At 36.8% G+C, this 17,019-nt stretch overlaps 1 protein-coding gene across 1 annotated transcript in view; it reads left to right on the forward strand.

Moving 5' to 3' along the window:
- LOC126183291 (dual specificity mitogen-activated protein kinase kinase 7-like) overlaps positions 1-15,440 on the forward strand; it is a 172,604-nt gene extending 157,164 nt beyond the window's left edge. Inside the window, exons 10-11 of the mRNA XM_049925128.1 lie at positions 2,954-3,112; positions 12,112-15,440. Coding sequence (XP_049781085.1) covers positions 2,954-3,107 — 154 coding nt within the window. The 3' untranslated portion in view covers positions 3,108-3,112; positions 12,112-15,440. The remainder of the gene's footprint in view (positions 1-2,953; positions 3,113-12,111) is intronic.
- Positions 15,441-17,019: the final 1,579 nt, after the last annotated feature.

The raw sequence follows: 17,019 nt of genomic DNA on the forward strand, positions 1-17,019 counted from the left end.
ATGTAGGAAAAGGAACTGGAGAGCTTTAAGAAAAGGGATGGAGCTTGGAAAAGTCACCCAGAACCATGTGTCTGGGGAGATTTACTGGACAGGATGAGAAGGAAAGACTGACTGATGGGGACTGCACCACACAAGATTTGGAAAGCTGAGTGATTAAAATTGGAAAATAGGGTAATATTCCAGATAGAGAGTACTCATAGAACATTGTGCACAAGTAGGAGGGGACAGTGAAAAATTGACAGGTCAGAAGATGAAAGATGTAGAAAACTAAAACAGAGTGAAGGAAGAAGTAGTTACTGTGAAAAAATACTGAGATGGAAGAAATTAACATAGATTAAGCCCATGTGTGTGGTGAGCACAAAGGACATGTTGTTGCAATAGTTCCGACCTGCAGAGTTCTGGGAAACTGGTCTCTGGGGGAAGAATCCAGATGGCACATGTGGACATGTGGTGAAAAAGGCACTGAGGTCACGACTGTCATATTGTAGAGTATGTTCTGCAACAGGATGTTGTGTGTTGCCAGTGTACACCTTCTGCTTATGCCCATTCATGCTAACTGACAACTTGGTGGTAGTCATGCCAATGTAAACGGCCAAACAGTGTTTACATTACAGCTGGTATATGATGTGTCATTTCAAAGGTGGCTCCCCCTTTGATTGTATATGTTTTGCTGGTTACAGGACTGGTATAGGTGGTGGCAGGAGGGTGCATAGATCAAGTCTTGCAGCGGGGATGGTCACAGAGGTAGGAGATATATGGTAGGGGTGCAGAAGGAGCATAGGACCTGACAAGGATATTGCGGAGATTGGGAGGGCGATGAAAAGCCATTCTAGGTGTGGTGGGCAAAACCTCAGACAGAATGGATCTCATTTCAAGGTATAATTTTAGGAAGCCATGGCCTTGTCAAAGTATCTGATTAATAAATTCCAGACCAGAATAATACTGAGTGACAAGTGGTGTGCTCCGAAGTTGTTCTTTGATCAGCAGTACCAAAATTGGATGTGGTGGCCTGGGATATCTGCTTTTGAATTAGGCTGGTGGGGTAATTACATCCAGTGAAGGCTGAGGTGAGAATGATGGTGTATTGCTGTAAAGAGTCTGCATCCGAACAAATACGTTTGCTTTGAATGCCAAGGCTGTATAGGAGGGACGTTTGATGTGGAAAGGATAGCAACTGTCAAAATGTAAGTACTGTTGTTTGTTAGCAGGTTTAATGAGGACAGAAGTGTGTAGCTGGCCTACGGTGAAGATGAGATCAACATCAAGGAAAGTGGCATGGGATTCAGATTAGGTCCATGTGAAATTTAATTAGGAAAAGGTATTTAGGGATTCCAGGAAATTTAACAGCCCAGCCTCACCATGAGTCCATATGGCAAAGATGTCATCAATGTATCTAAACCAAACCAGGAGCTGAAGGTGTATGGATCCCAGGAAAGCCCCCCCCCCCCCCCCCCCCGCCAGGCGATCCAAGGTTCGCATAGGAAGGGCCATTCTACTCCTCAAGGCTGTACCCCTGATCTGTTTGTATGTATGCCCCTCAAAGGTGAATTAGTTGTTGTAAGTATTAAGTTGATTAAGGTGAGAAGGAAGTATGTCATAGGTTTGAAATCAGGTAGGCACTGACTGAGGAAATGTTCAGCAGCAGACAGACCATGTACATGGGGGATGTTGGTATAGAGGGAAGTGGCATGAATGGTGACCTGCAAGCTGTGTGGTGAGAGTGGGATGGGCATGGATGTCAGACAATCTAGGAAATGGTTGGTATCTTTAATATTCAGTATTTCCCTGGTCTTGAATGTGTTAATCATCTACTTCAACAAGGCCATGACTTCCTAAATTCATGTCCTAAAAAGAGATCCATTCTGTCTGAGATTTTGCCCATCCCGCCTAGACTATTTTTTCATCGCCCTGCCAAACTCTGTAATATCCTTGTCAGACCCTATGCTCCTTCTGCATCCATCTCCTTACAATATGGATCCTAGCCCTGTTACCATACCTGCTGCAAGACTTGCTCTATGCACCCTCCGACCACCACCTATACTAGCCCTGTAACTGGCAAAACACGTAATATCAAAGGGGAGCCACCTTTGAAACAACACATCATATACCAGCTGTTATGTAAACACTGTTTGGCCTTCTGCATTGGCATGACTACCACCAAGTTGTCAGTTAGGATGAATGGGTATAGGCAGAGGGTGTATACCAACAACACACAATATCCTGTGACAGTCATGACCTCGGTACCTGTTTCACCACATGCGCCATCTGGATTCTTCCCCGAGACACCAGTTTCTCAGAACTTCACAGGTGGGAACTAGTACTATATTACATCCTTGGCCCTCACCTCCCAGGTGGTCTTAATTTACGTTAATTACTTCCGTCTCAGCATTTCTTCACAGGAACTGCTCCTTTCTTCACTCCATTTTAGATACTTTTCTGATCTCTACCCATTTTCCTAAAGCTCTCCAGTTCCTTTCCCTTCATCCCTCTTCCTTCCCCTTCAACACTTCTGCTGGAAAAATGAGCCACTGGCTCCAAAAGCTTGCATAAGTAGAACCTTTTTTTTTATATGTGTGTTCTCCTGCTGCTGTCTGGTGAGTAGATTTTTTTAATCTATCCAATTACATTTTACATATTTAGTTTTTACAAAACCTTTAATAATTTATGGAACTTATAATTTTCCAAAGTCATATGACAATATGTCTAATAAGGCGACCAGCATCAGTCTATTTCCCCCATCCTCCTCACTGCTCCTCTACCTTTCTCCTCATTGTTTTCCTGCTAATACTGCTTTTATTTTGTTGCTAGTATATTAACATTGTCAATGTTCAGTGCTCCAAGGTAAGACTCACACAATGTGCACTTCATCGTCCAACATTTTATTCATATTTAATATTGCTTTAATTCACTTAGTTCTACATTGTTGAGAAGTAATGTGTGGGAATTTCTGTAGGTATATATCACCATCACCTCCTCAGCCTCCTCCTAGAAGATTGTCAGAGAGTACATCAGTTCCTGGATCTCCACAACACAGGCGGGTGGAGCATTTTCGAGCACGTTTCCAGTACACCCCTGAACCTCAACGACGAGTACTGGAGGACCTGTAGAAAAAGTAATAATTTCAGTCTGTTATTAGTACCGAGCCTGGAGCCTGAAGCTATATTGGGCTTATAAATAATGAAATACCTGTTTTTGGGCATATGCTTACAGGATATTATATAAACATCTGTAAGGAAATATATCACTAACCCCGAACTATCAAGTATACAACCTTGGCATAAAAGAAAAGACCGCTTGCTTAAAAAGAATCTATATGTAATGCTGTATTGATGCATGACCCTTTTTTGATCTTTAATTGTATCTTTACATTGTGACAGGTTTCATCATCATTGATCAACTCAGTGGTAATAGATTAACAGGCTACTACATATGTTTTCTTGCACTCCAACATAATTGTTGTGTATATTGTTTAACAATAAGAAATTAAACTAATGTTGCAAACATGTGAACTTATGAAATATTTGGAGGTAGTGTGCTTTTCTTTAAACAGAGCCTATTTGAGTTCACATGCATCTGCATTTGTTCCTTCCACTGCTCAAAATCTTTCAGCAGTTATTTTCCATTAGATGTATAGGAATCTGTCAGTTTGCTTTCCACTGATGCATAGAATATGTTTTAAATTGCTCATCTTATGTTACTGAGCTGATTGGTTTTGATGAAACTCGTGACAGCAAGTTATTACTGAAAAGTGGATGTTCACTAATATGCCATGCCAAATAGCTCCAACTAATCAGCAGTTATATTTATTTTGTGAACAAATTTCTATTTCCAAAGCAACAATGGACATCAGATCCTGAGTCAAGGGAAAGCCAGCAGATCAGGAGGAAAGAGAAAACCATTAAGCAAAGCTAAGAATAGATATGATTTAAAAACATGATAAGCTAGACATTACTGAGACAGCAGTTGATAAACCACTGAAACGGGATGAAATTATTGACAATAAAAGCAGAGATGAGACATAAATGGGGACAAACAGTGCAAATAGTGGAGGAGAAGTGATCAAAGGAAGAAAAGGCACAAAAGCCACAAATCATAAAAAATAAAGGATCTCAAACAAATAAATGCATGAGTAAATGGGAAATGATAAAGAGAAAAGGAGATAGAAAGACAGTATGAAAGAAGGCAGGAAGATTACGATTGAGAATCCTATCAGTGACAAGGTCATAAAGACAGACTGGACAAGAATGGGACATAAAATTGGCCATATGCTCTTTAACTTCTCTGGATGTGTTAACGCGCACACCTTTGTACCTGTCCCTGTGTGCTCTGAATGTGTTCAGTGCGCCACCAGTCCTTCTACCTGGTACTATGAAAGTGTCTACGTTTAGACATGATCAGATTACCATGTTCAGAGCAGACAGGGACAGGTACAAAGACGCACGCGTTAACACAGCCAGAGCAGTTAAAGGAACTGTCTTTTCATTTGCCATGAAAAACCTAAATCTGAATTTGGTGGATAGGGATTTGAACACTGCTTCTCCTGAATGAGGTCAAGAGTCTCAACCAATGTTACTTCTCGCTGAATTAAAGAGTTGGGCAAAGATAGGTACAGTTAACATAATTTGACATCAGTGTGTTATAAGAACTAGGTAGGTTCTGCAAAGTTAGTTTCCATCCATGCAGTTTTGAGTTACTGACGAATGCAGAAAAAAATCCATATTAGTTGGACAATGAAGCAGTTCCCAAGGCCCTGTTCACTATGTTGCAGGTATTGTATCTTACTGGTATGGACTATCTATTATTAATTTTCAGTGATGGCATAGTAATTGTGCTACCACCATTAAAATCTGAACAACACTTGCTTGTCAAATGATATATTACATGGCTTTTCTCACTGGTCCCTTTGAGGAAGCAGGTCTTATTAGTGATGGGACTGAACTATCTACAGGTAGTAGGGTATATAGGACAAGTGTTGCATGGGGGAGGGGAGAAGAGGGGAATCAAAAGAATATTTAGCACATGGTCAGGTGATAAGCAAATGGGTTGGAAAGGAACTTAAAAGACATTTCAGGATGTTGTAACAGTAAGAAAATGCTTTACTGGATGGTCTGGAGTGAATAGAGGACTCATCATCATTTTAGGGACTTACAACAATAATAGCTCTGGCAAAGAAGTTCACTGATGCATTCCATATCATGAAAGCATTGTGTGATAAAAGATAAAGTTATTTGTTAGTGTGGATAAGTATGGATAACTGTGACATTGGGTGACATGTACAAGATACCTGCGCAGAACTGACTAAAGAAGTAATTGCATGAATTTAGGCAGTGTTGAGAATGGCTGTGTGTTCAATTTAAAAAAATCAGTATCTGAACAGAAATATTTTCCACAAACCTTCAGGGGAGGGAGAATTTTACATGTCAACTGTCAGAGTGTAAATACTGTTGTTTGTTGGTGGAGTCAGCATATACTGAAATATGGAAGTGACAATCAGTGACATGCAACTCATAATTGAAAATGCTGGTATGAGATTCAGCAAATCTTGCCTGTGATAATTCATTCATGTATTGTAGAAAGTCTGAGCAATTCAGTTCCAGTTTGAATTCAGTAAGTGAGAAATGTTGCAATCGTTTCAGAACTGTATGAGAGACAGGTCTGTAATGTCAGTTTCTATGTTTACTCTTAGAAGGTGACAACAGCAGAGGATTAGGAGAAGGCATCCGATTGATCAGAGGATAATGTATGACTCTTTGTGAGTTTTTGTGACTCTTTAATGCTTTGATTATCCAGTCGCATGGATATGGTTCTCCGCCATTCCTCAGGTGCATTGAGGATAGGCTAAATCCTACAATCCTTTGTTACCATATCAAATTTCTTCACAATTATCCCAGTGTGCTCTTTGTCAAACTACTCAATAGTTACTTATTCAGTGCTGAAAAATCCCACACCATTCTTCTTACAAATGACTTTCTATCAGAGGGACATTTGACTATGAATTTCACTGGAGTTTTCTAAGACTTTTTCGTTCCTCATATTCCTCTAGCCAACTGACTCATTCCATGTCATAGTGAGAGGTCACTGTTATGATCCACGTAACCTGCAAATAGGTAACTGAACTAGCAATCTTACTATTGATGCTATTTACCTTCATAATAAAATTCTTTATGTATGTGTATTCTCTGCATCTGAAAATTTGAACACTCTGCCAATACTGGACTAGACAGGATAGAGTTAATTCAAACCAACAATATTTTAAACATTTGAGTCCAGCCTTGAGTTTGTCTGTGCTTGTAATACTAATATTTGTCTGGCACGTACAAACACATCAGACACCAGATAGAAGTGCATATTGCCTGGAGGTGGCTTGCTAGATTCATGAGCTGCAGTGTGATCTTCCACTCAAATCTCAAATACAGCTGCAGAGATACTTTTGCTGTACTGTACTTTCATATTATGGAGATCATGTTGTTAATATCTGTATGGCACATGTTAATTTTCCATATACGATTTGAATGACCTTAGGCTGAAACTAGTTTTGGGAAATTAAGCTGTGGTGGAATCATTGTATTATAATTTTCACAGTATCAGCATTAGTGGAACCCAGCATGACCATAACATTTGCCTGAAATAATTTTGAATGATAGAGTATATCACCTAAATTTCTAGACTTTTATGAGTGACATTTATTGCCATTCCTGTCATGGATCATTGCTTTGTTGATTTAGCAATACCAATCCAGTTGAATAGCATTCATTTATAGCACTGACTGAAATTGTTAGTATTTTCACTTTTTTCTCCCCACATTTGACTGACATTGTTGACCTTATCTTCAAATTCTAGGTAGCTCCTAGGATTTATCAGAATAGTGCTACTGCTTTCCCCTATATATCCAAAAGAATCATTCACCCCTATATATCCAAAAGAATCATTCACCCCTATATATCCAAAAGAATCATTCAGCACATTTTATGTATCAGGATTTCCATTCTCGCTTGCAGTCAGCACTGATGTAGAATGTCTAATACACAAGCCAAGTAAGAAGTCAGACTATATGTTTTTATTCACAGTCTTGATACAGCATGTTTGATTATTGCAACAGTGATGAGCACTGTTCATGTCAGAATTGATCCAAGTTATTGATTTACTCTTTTGTTTCAAATAGTAATCCACTTTTAAAATGTTAATGCTATATCATGTAAGTTCATCCTATACTTTAAAGTGAGATTTAAAATTTGACTGGCAATCGTCCATTAAAACTTTAGCTATATTGTGACTTGAATCGTTACACCTAAATTTCACAGACATTACTTTTCAAATGGAATACTTCAGTCATGCCCCACAGACTATCTCCCAGCTTCAACCTGCAACTACTTTTCTCCACACATTCCAAACTTCATGAATAGAAGAAATATCAAAGACACTTACTTTTCCAGAGCCTCAGGTTGTTAATGGTGTGAAAGTTTTTGTATTTGGTTAAATATTAATTGTGTTGAACATTTGACTAAGTAGGATAAGTACTGTCTGTGAAATGGATTTGAGCCTTAGTCTGAAAACACAGATTTGAAACTTAAAAAAAAAAAAAAAAAAAGCTCCATGAAGACATTATCTGAATGCGATGGAAATTGATAGATGTGATGTACATGTTCAGACAAACAAATGATTACAATTTCAGAAAAAATGGATGATTTATTCAAGAGGAAGAGCTTCACAAACGGAGCAAGTCAATAACATGGTGGTCCACCTCTGGCCCTTATGCAAGCAGGTATTTGGCTTGGCATTGATTGAAAGAGTTGTTGGATGTCCTCATGAGGGATATCATGCCAAATTCTGTCCAATTGACATGTTAGAGCATCAAAATCATGAGCTAGTTGGAGGGTCCTGCCTGTAATGTGGTTTTGGCAGGCACGAAGACAAGAAGTAGACATTCTCACTGTGTGCAGCCAGGCATTATCTTGCTGTAATGTAAGTCCAGGATGGCTTGCTATGAAGGACAACAAAACAAGGCATAGAAAATTGTTGACATACCACTGTACTTAACGGTGCCATGGATGACAGCCAAAGGGATCCTGCTATGAAATGAAATGGCACCCCAGACAACCGCTCCATGCTATTGTGCCATGGTGGGCGACAGTTAGGTTGGTATCTCACCACTATCTGGGGCATCTCCAGACATGTCTTTGGTCTGGCATCTCATTGATTGAAGTCTACTTGTTTTCAGTGATGAATCCCACTTTGGACTGAGCCCTGATGACCAGGAGTGATCGTCTGGGGTGCCATTTCATTTCATACTGGAGTCCCTTTAGTTGTCATCTGCAACACCCTTAGAGCACAGTGGTACAATGACAATATTCTAAACTCCATTTTTTTGTCCTTCATAGTCATCCTGAGCTCACATTTCAGTGAGATAATGCCCACCTGCACATGGCAAGAGTCTCTACTCCCTGTCTTCATGCTTGCCAATCCCTACCTAGGCCAGCAGGATCGCTGGATCTCTTCCCAATTGAGAACTTTTAGAGCAATATGGGCAGGGCCTTCCAGTTGGCTCTGGATTTTGTGGTTCAAACATGCCAGTTGGGCAGAATTTGACATGATATCCCTCAGGAGGAGATCCAACAACTCTATTAATCAATGCCAAACCAAATAACTGCTTCCATAAGAGCCAGAGGTGGACCAATGCATTATTGACATGCTTAGTTTGTGAATTTCTGTCCCATGAATAAATCATTCAATTTTTCTGAAATTGCAATCATTAATTTGTTTATATATGCACATTACATCTACCACTTTTTGTCCCATTCAGATAGTTCCTTCATGATACAGCCCTTTATTTTTAAAAGGAGTATATTTGGAGAAATGCTTAACAACGTGCTGTCTTGTAATTCTTATTTATTATGCCCAGTTTCAGTCTGAGACCATCCTTTAGGTAATAAGGAACACAATCACAGCATCACATGTCATATGTGTCTTCACATACAAAGAACTCAGTCTGAGGCAATCGTTTGCCACAAGACAGCATTGTGTTATGCATTTCCCCAAACACAGATTTGATAGATTAGCAAAAGAGAAATAAATAGAGCAATTAAGAACTAGGTAAAAAAACTGAAAGGAGGAATGATGAAAAAGTAATATTAATAATGAAAAAATATAACACATTTCCCCATTTTTTCATTACACACACACACACACACACACACACACACACACACACACACATACCTTTGACCTCCTACTGTCTCCAACACCTTCCTCTCCATCTCCGTCACCGACATGTCCTCAACAGGACTTGTTAGTAAACCTGAAAGCCTGTTAAGTGACATCAAAAGACATGTCCCACCATGTGACCACAAAACTTAACAGCAGTTGACAAGTGAAGAACTTTGGTGACACCGTCTTGGATTTCATTGTGTTTACTTGTTTTTGTATTTGTGTTATGAAGATATGCAATGGCGCATTGAAGATTTATTGCAGATACATCACTGTTGGTACAATTTGTTACAATTAAATGTCAATTAGTGATACATAGGCAGTAAAAGACTTCAGGAGATCCTAGATGAAAGACAATTTTGGCAAAAGTTATGTATGTTCACTGTGGTGTTGTGGTTAGAAACGTGGAGTTACAGAGTCAAAAGAAGTATATATCTTCAAGTTTTTGTGACTTTCTTATTAGTGCAATAGAATTCTGTTCTGCAATATTTGATGTTATTTACATTTAAGAGAACTCTCTCTCTCAGGAGTAAGTTTGTTCTATTTTGTGACTTTAGTCTAATTAAATGGAAGATGAAATTGCTGCTAGTGAAATAGATGGCAGTGATATTTATATTCTTGTTTGTCACAAATATCTGGCTGTTTATTTCTTAATATGTCACGATTTATGAGCTGTGGTTATGAAGGAACCTAAGAGCACATTTTAAATTGCTGTGAGTGAAATGAGCAACAGTGACAATTATATTCTTTCTTAATTTGGTTCATCATAATTGGTGCTTTAGGAAATCCTGCAGATATGTCATTCATGATTTAAACAATGAAAAATATTTATGTAAACAAATGCACTTGAAAATGGAAATAAATTCTCAAAACACATTGTGCTAAGCATGAAAAAATAGTAACTTGTGGAGTTATTAATTATTTAAATCATGAATTATATTCTTGCTTGTCACAAATATTTAGCTCTGTCACTCATGACTTATTGGATCAACTGCTATTGACTTTCATGATTGCATCGAGTGACACATCATTTTCACCTCACTTTCCAGTAAGCTTCATGTGAAATTAACTTCTCCCTCCTCACAACAAATAGTTCCCTCTCACCCTAGGGTCTGAGTGACCTCCACTTCCTTTTTAAATAGCCCAACCCCCCCCCCCTCTCTCTCTCTCTCTCTCACTCTCCCTCTCCCCCCCCCCCTCTCTCCTTCCTTCAAAAAGATAGTAGATCGTACATTAATTTGTGGACTACTTATGTACCTGTAGATGTATTAGTTTGCTTTTATATTTATCTGTCAGCAGTGCTACAAATTTTGCCTGGTAAGTGTAAACACTTGCCAGCAATTCTGTCTCGTAATTTTATAGTCTTCTCAAGTGAATTTTCCCTTATTGCTAGATGCTTTGATTATACAATCTCAAGTAAATATGGAAATAAAAAACTTGGCATGTATTAACAAGATGGACCTTAAAATTATTTGAAAATGCATTAGCAAATAAGAATAACTTTGTGTCAAGTGTCATTTAAAAGAGAAAACTGATATTTACACTGAGCTGACAAAAGTCATGGGATAGTGACATGCACATATACAGATGATGGTAGTATCCTGTACACAAGGTATAGAAAGACACTGAATTTGTGCAGCTGTGATTTGTACTCAGCTGATTTATGTGAAAATGCATCCTATATGATTGTGGCTGCATGATGGGAATTGACAGACTTGAATGCAGAATGGTAGTTGGAGCTAGACTCATGGGACATTTCATTTCAGAAAACATTTGCAAATTCAATATTCTGAGATCCACAGTGTCAAGTGTGTAATGAGAAAATCAAATTTCAGGCATTACCTCTCTCCACAGACAACACAGTGGCTGACGGTCTTCACTTAATGACTGAGACAGTGGCGTGTGTGTAGAGTTGTCAGTGCTATCAAACAAGCAATACTGTGTGTAATAACTGCACAAATCAATGTGGGACATATGACGAACATACCTGGTAGGATAGTGCAGAAAATTTGGCGTTAATGGACTATGACAGCAAATGATCAACATAGGAGCCTTGCTAACAGCATGATGTCACCTGCAGCACCTCTCCTGGACTCACGACCATATCAGTTGAACCTAGATGACTGGAAAATTATGGCCTGGTCAGATGAGTCCCAATTTCAGCTGGTAAGAGCTGATGATAGGGTTCAACTGTGCTGCAGATTCCATGAAGCCATGGACCCATGTTGTCAACAAGGCACCATGCAAGCTGGTGGTGGCTCCATAATGGTGTGGGCTGTGTTTACATGGAATGGACTGGGTGCTCTGGTCCAACGGAACTCATCATTGACTGAATGGTTATGTTTGGTTACTTCAAGACCATCTGCAGCCATGTTCCCAATTTTTATGTTACCAGGCCACAATTGTCCACAACTGATTTGAAGAACCAACAATTTCACCACCCAGATCATCTGACATGATCCCGTTGAACATTTATGGGACATAATTGAGATGTAAGTTTGTGTATAAAATCCTGCACTGGCAACACTTTCCCAATTATGGATGGCTATAGAGGCACCATTGCCCAGTATTTCTGCAGGGGCTTCCAATGATTTGTTGTGTCCCTGCCATGTTGAGGTACTGCCCTACACAAGGCAAAAGTAGGTATGACATGAGCTTAGGAGGTATCCCACAACTTTTGTCAACTCTGTGTACAACTTCCCTACAATAAAAAAATTCTTTTTAGAAATGCAGTAATGAATATTGAAAGAAGTACAAACACATTACCTCATATTAGTGTAAACTCCTACTTTTATTACAGTCAGCTCATCATTGAGCAAATTTTGTGATATATTGCATGTTAATTAAAGTAAATAGTTCAGTAAAATTTTACCCATAGTTAATTTATGACTTATGTTTATGTTTCAGATTCATTTCTTGAAGACAGTACAATCAAGCAGTTGGATTAGAGTTCCAATTGCCATGGGATAGTGCACTTGGCTAATGTGTTTGCTTAGCCCAGTAATTTCCCTTTCTGTAAACTGCGTAAAGAACATTTGTTGGAGTGTACCATGGAATGACTTTTATATGTGTTTATATTGATTATTGCAAGTTGTTATAATGATTATTGAAAGTTGTTATAACTCTTCAGTGAAAGCAGTTGTTCATGTAACAATTTTAAATGATAGTTAGAGAAACATTAAGGCGAGACTGTCTATTGTGTTTGGCTGTGCATAAAGCTCCAGTGATTATTTAGGAGAGTATGCCAGAGCTGCTCCTGCTAAATGTTATAAAACTATTTTTGATGAGAGGCTTCAGCAGATTCTGCATACTGATTCATTATTTGTGTACCAAAGAAAATATGTTATTGCTGTTTAATGCACATGACTAGTATGCTTGAACAGTTCTGACATAAAACATGTAGCAATGGAAGATGATATGGCAATCCTTTTATTTTATTTCATACAGTACACTGTTACAATAGATTTTGGATTTTTTAAAATAATTTGGCCAACTTTAAATTCGGTACAATTAATATGTTACAGAACAAAGAATGTTTTTGCAAGTCATAAATAAGAGAAGGCACATTTAGATGTCCAAAAGTAAAGCTTAATTGGTATATTGTGTTTTGAAGTATCGTCAAAATGTTTTAATAACTCTTTTGAAGTAATTGTTTTCTTTTGTGGTGTTTGAGTTTCTTACATTTTGTATTGAAATTCGAAATTGAGTTTTTGCAGTTGATAATATAACGAAATGTGTGTTTAACACTATCTGTGCTTAAATTTTTGCATTTTTATATTCAACACATGAAATATGCTGACAGAACTTGAGGAGATGGAAGAAAATGAATTGCAAAATTGTCGCAAGAATTAAGTCCTAAGATGTTAATTATGTGTTATTTTATTAGAGCTACAGGTATTACAACTTACGAAAGCATGCATACTAAGAAACATTACTCCAAGAAACTAAATACCAAAATTGTATCATTAACTTTGTGCTACATTATGATGTCATGTTATAAGCTCAGGGAGACCGAGTGGCATTAATGCATTTTGTTTTACATTTTATGATTTTTTTTAAAATTTCAATTTGAAATACATAACAATACAAAATAATAAAATAGGGTATATTTAAATAAATGTCATTGGCATTTACAGTTTCCCTCTTACATGTTTTATTCTTGTTGTGATGTATTCTTTATTATTAAGAGATCAGTGGAACCAATGTGATATTTGTGGTAGAACAACCAGTAAAATCTTACATTTGGAATTGTATACATGCACTATAAAATGACATTCAACATTCTTCTTCACAAACATTCTTTTGTTCTGGTTGTTACATCCAAATTAATTCATGAATCAACTATTGCTTCATTAAATTCCTCTTTTACATCATTGTGTTCCACATTGCCTTCTCTTAGTGAGAAACAGCAATTTTCTTTTCATCATCACTAAATTTTGCTGCTCAGGGTGGCAAAGAATAACTGAGACTCAGAACAGAGTATAGAAAAAGGCCGTAAACTTGATCAAATTCTGTGCATACCAGTCAGCAACACTGCCTGCATTGAAGACACACATTCAACATTGTTATCACAAGTTATATGTCTGTGGTAATGATTCAGCCACTGTATAAGGAAACATGTTTGTTTGTTTGTTTATTTATTTGCATATTCTTTGCGTGGTGCCATCACAGTGATAGCTTTTGCAAATGTCATGACTACATAGAAAAATGTGATACTTATGACAACCATTTTTAATTTCGGGAATACACATGTGTGTTTATGATTAAAACCATGTAAAACAGATATTTGGTAAAAAATATTGACAATAACATTCAAACTTGTGAATCTGGATATAGCATTTTTATAGCCACAAAATTACAGTAAAAAGTTTAGAGGTTATCAACACTGCATGGTTTTTCTGTTTTATTATACACTCATATATTTGAGTAGCATTATTAACAGTAATATTAATCTTCTTTGATCTTAATGGAGATTATGGACACATGGCAAATTATTTTAAAGTCAGTAAGTTGCCCATTAAAATACTTTGACTGTGCTGAAAAATATCTGGTAATCATTTCATGCAACATTGTCATGCAGGACAGAATGTTGGGGAGAGGGGAATTAAGATACCAAAATTCACTGGATTAAGCTGATTAAAGGCAGAATTAATTAAAGGTAGCTAGTTGTACAAGATATTCTCTGTGAAGTCACTGTACTTTTAAAACAAGAATTTTGGTAAATATTTCTCAGTTGGTTTCACTAGATCAGTCTTCTTGATAATATGACATTATGGCATATTATTTATTTTTATCCATTATTGACTTGCTTGAGGACTGCTCCCATGTAGATGAAATTTTAAAACATTGTTTTTTCAAACTGCTTAATAAACCTAAAACACTCAATTTCAGATACTGCAATATTTACACAAATCTTGGTACATTCTTGAAGTTATAATTTGAACATAAATTTAAAAAATGACCTTTTTCTATTTAAAGTAAAAAATTACTTGGTTGTTATTTTTTTAGTTCTTAACAGTAAAAAAAAAAAAAAAGAGTGTACATGGTCCGTGGAACAATAGCATACGGTAGCTAAGAAAATTTCTTTGACAATGAGAGCTTTAGGCTGTATTGTTGAATTATATTTATAGATTGAAAATGTAATTTAACTCTAATAATACTCATGAGAGAAGTATCTGATAATCTGTGTTCAATGAAGGCTAAGACTTGCTTGATACAATTAATTATTCAAAATCTGGTTGGTAACGTGTCCAGATTTGTTCAAAGAAAACTTGTGAGATGGTTCCTGTGAAGACATTATAATGTTTTGAATCAATTAAGGAGGTTAAACTCCAGTAATACAGTGTGACTAAAAGAAATTTTCTGACTGCGTAACTTTTGAATTCTCTGGGAGCTGCAGTAAAAACCATAATTACTTATCCTTCTGTAATGAATGAAGTCTCTGTTTCTCTGTGCATATTAGGTTATGCAGTATGCTTTAAGCAATATTCCTTTCTTTAATAGAACTGGCATTAGTGGGGAACTGACTTCACTTATTGAGGAAAAAGTAAGTCAGAGAGAGATTATGAGCCTAACATTTAATGTTAGTTTTTGTCATTTCTTTTTCTGGGAAAGAATGAGATGAAACCTTGTATGATTATACCAACTGAGAGCCTTTAAATCATTGTATATACGCTTGATTGTTATGTGACAAATAGTACAATGAATAACCAAATATTATTTTTTGCTCAGTCATTTTAAACAACTGAAATAATTTTCAATAGACTTGTAAGTATATGCTTGTCAGAAAAGAAATACTGTAGTGCAGTTTTCATGTTTTTTTGCAATAACAAGCCAGTAACCAGTATATACTCTACAGTTCAATTTAATTCAAGTCTTTGTGCACCATTGACCACTTACAGCAGAATAGGTTTAGATATTAATATAAATTACAACAGGTTTTACAGATAAGTTCTTACAATTTAATTCCACATCTTTTAGAAACACTCTGAAACCTGTTTTTGATGTTTATTTCAAATAGCTCTGCTGTCTTGTAAAATTGGTATTTCAGTAATGTGTCATAAATCATAACATTGAAAATATTACAGAGCAAGGACCAAGTCAATGCTATAAGTTTACTGAAAAATTTTAAGCATGTTATTTAGCGTGAGTCTGCAGACTTTGTCAGTCTCTGTAGTGTTGTGAAGGTGTATATTCTCTCTGATGTTGAACTAATTTAAGTCGCTTTTGACATAAAGCAGTGGTATAGATTTGTAGGTTTAAAAAAGTCAGTATCTTGAGTTTGATAAAGAGATGTCAGGCAGGAAATGTGTGATTGAAACAGACCAAAATATTCCATCTTCAGATAATCATTAGTGACTGCATATGTCAGTTTCTACATGAAATAGCACACTTTCACTATTCTCTTGCATACATGGCTAATATGTTCCTCCTAGCTTAATTTGGAATCAGTGTGAAAGCCTAACAATTTTACTGACTTACTTTCTACAGCTTTAGTTAACTGCACAATTAGTTCATGTGTTTCATCAGGATTACAAAGGAGCTCATTAGAAGAAAACCAATTCGTTGATAGTTCTAGTTTTTCTTGTCTTGGCTGATGCAATTCTATTGTGTTGTGGTACATGTTAAACAGTGTTGTGTCATCTACATAATACACCACTGAATTAGCTCCTCCTTGGTAATGTAAATATTAATTGGAATGATGAACAAAAATGGACAAATGACGGAGCCCCATGGCACTTGAGTCCAAACTTCCTTCAGTGAAGAGCATTCTTAACTGAGACTAACTATCTCCTGTTGCTTAAATAGGAAATGTTGACAAACATCTTAGGATTACAAGTGAAATACAGTCACTGTTATAACCAGTTTCTGGACGTTTATTGTGACCAGGAAGGTACTGACATCTCTATCCCCAACTAGATGCATCAATAAAATCTATAATTAATGATTATTTGGCATGTTTTCTGTTTCATCGCACAACACTGAAGCTCACACACACTTCTCAGTGAATAACTTTAATATTATAGCATGCTGACATACTAACATTATTCATTTTTCTTAAGTGGTGTTTTTGAGATTTCCTGATGTATTTGTTCATGTTGATCATTGCACTATCAGTAAAGCAATGGTCTCGGTAAAATATACTGTCCAAAGCAGGAATATCATTGGCTAAACATAATCATCAAATGCGAAACGTATCCATGGAATCGTCATACTAAGAAGAAACTGCTAAAGAGTAAATCCAGCGAATAATAGTATGTGGGAAAGCTACAGTTTGTTAGTCAACAGTGGTTTCTACATGCGGTGTCCATTTCA

The sequence above is a fragment of the Schistocerca cancellata genome, chromosome 4 (assembly GCF_023864275.1).
Source record: "Schistocerca cancellata isolate TAMUIC-IGC-003103 chromosome 4, iqSchCanc2.1, whole genome shotgun sequence".
Classification (NCBI taxonomy): Eukaryota; Metazoa; Arthropoda; class Insecta; order Orthoptera; family Acrididae; genus Schistocerca; species Schistocerca cancellata.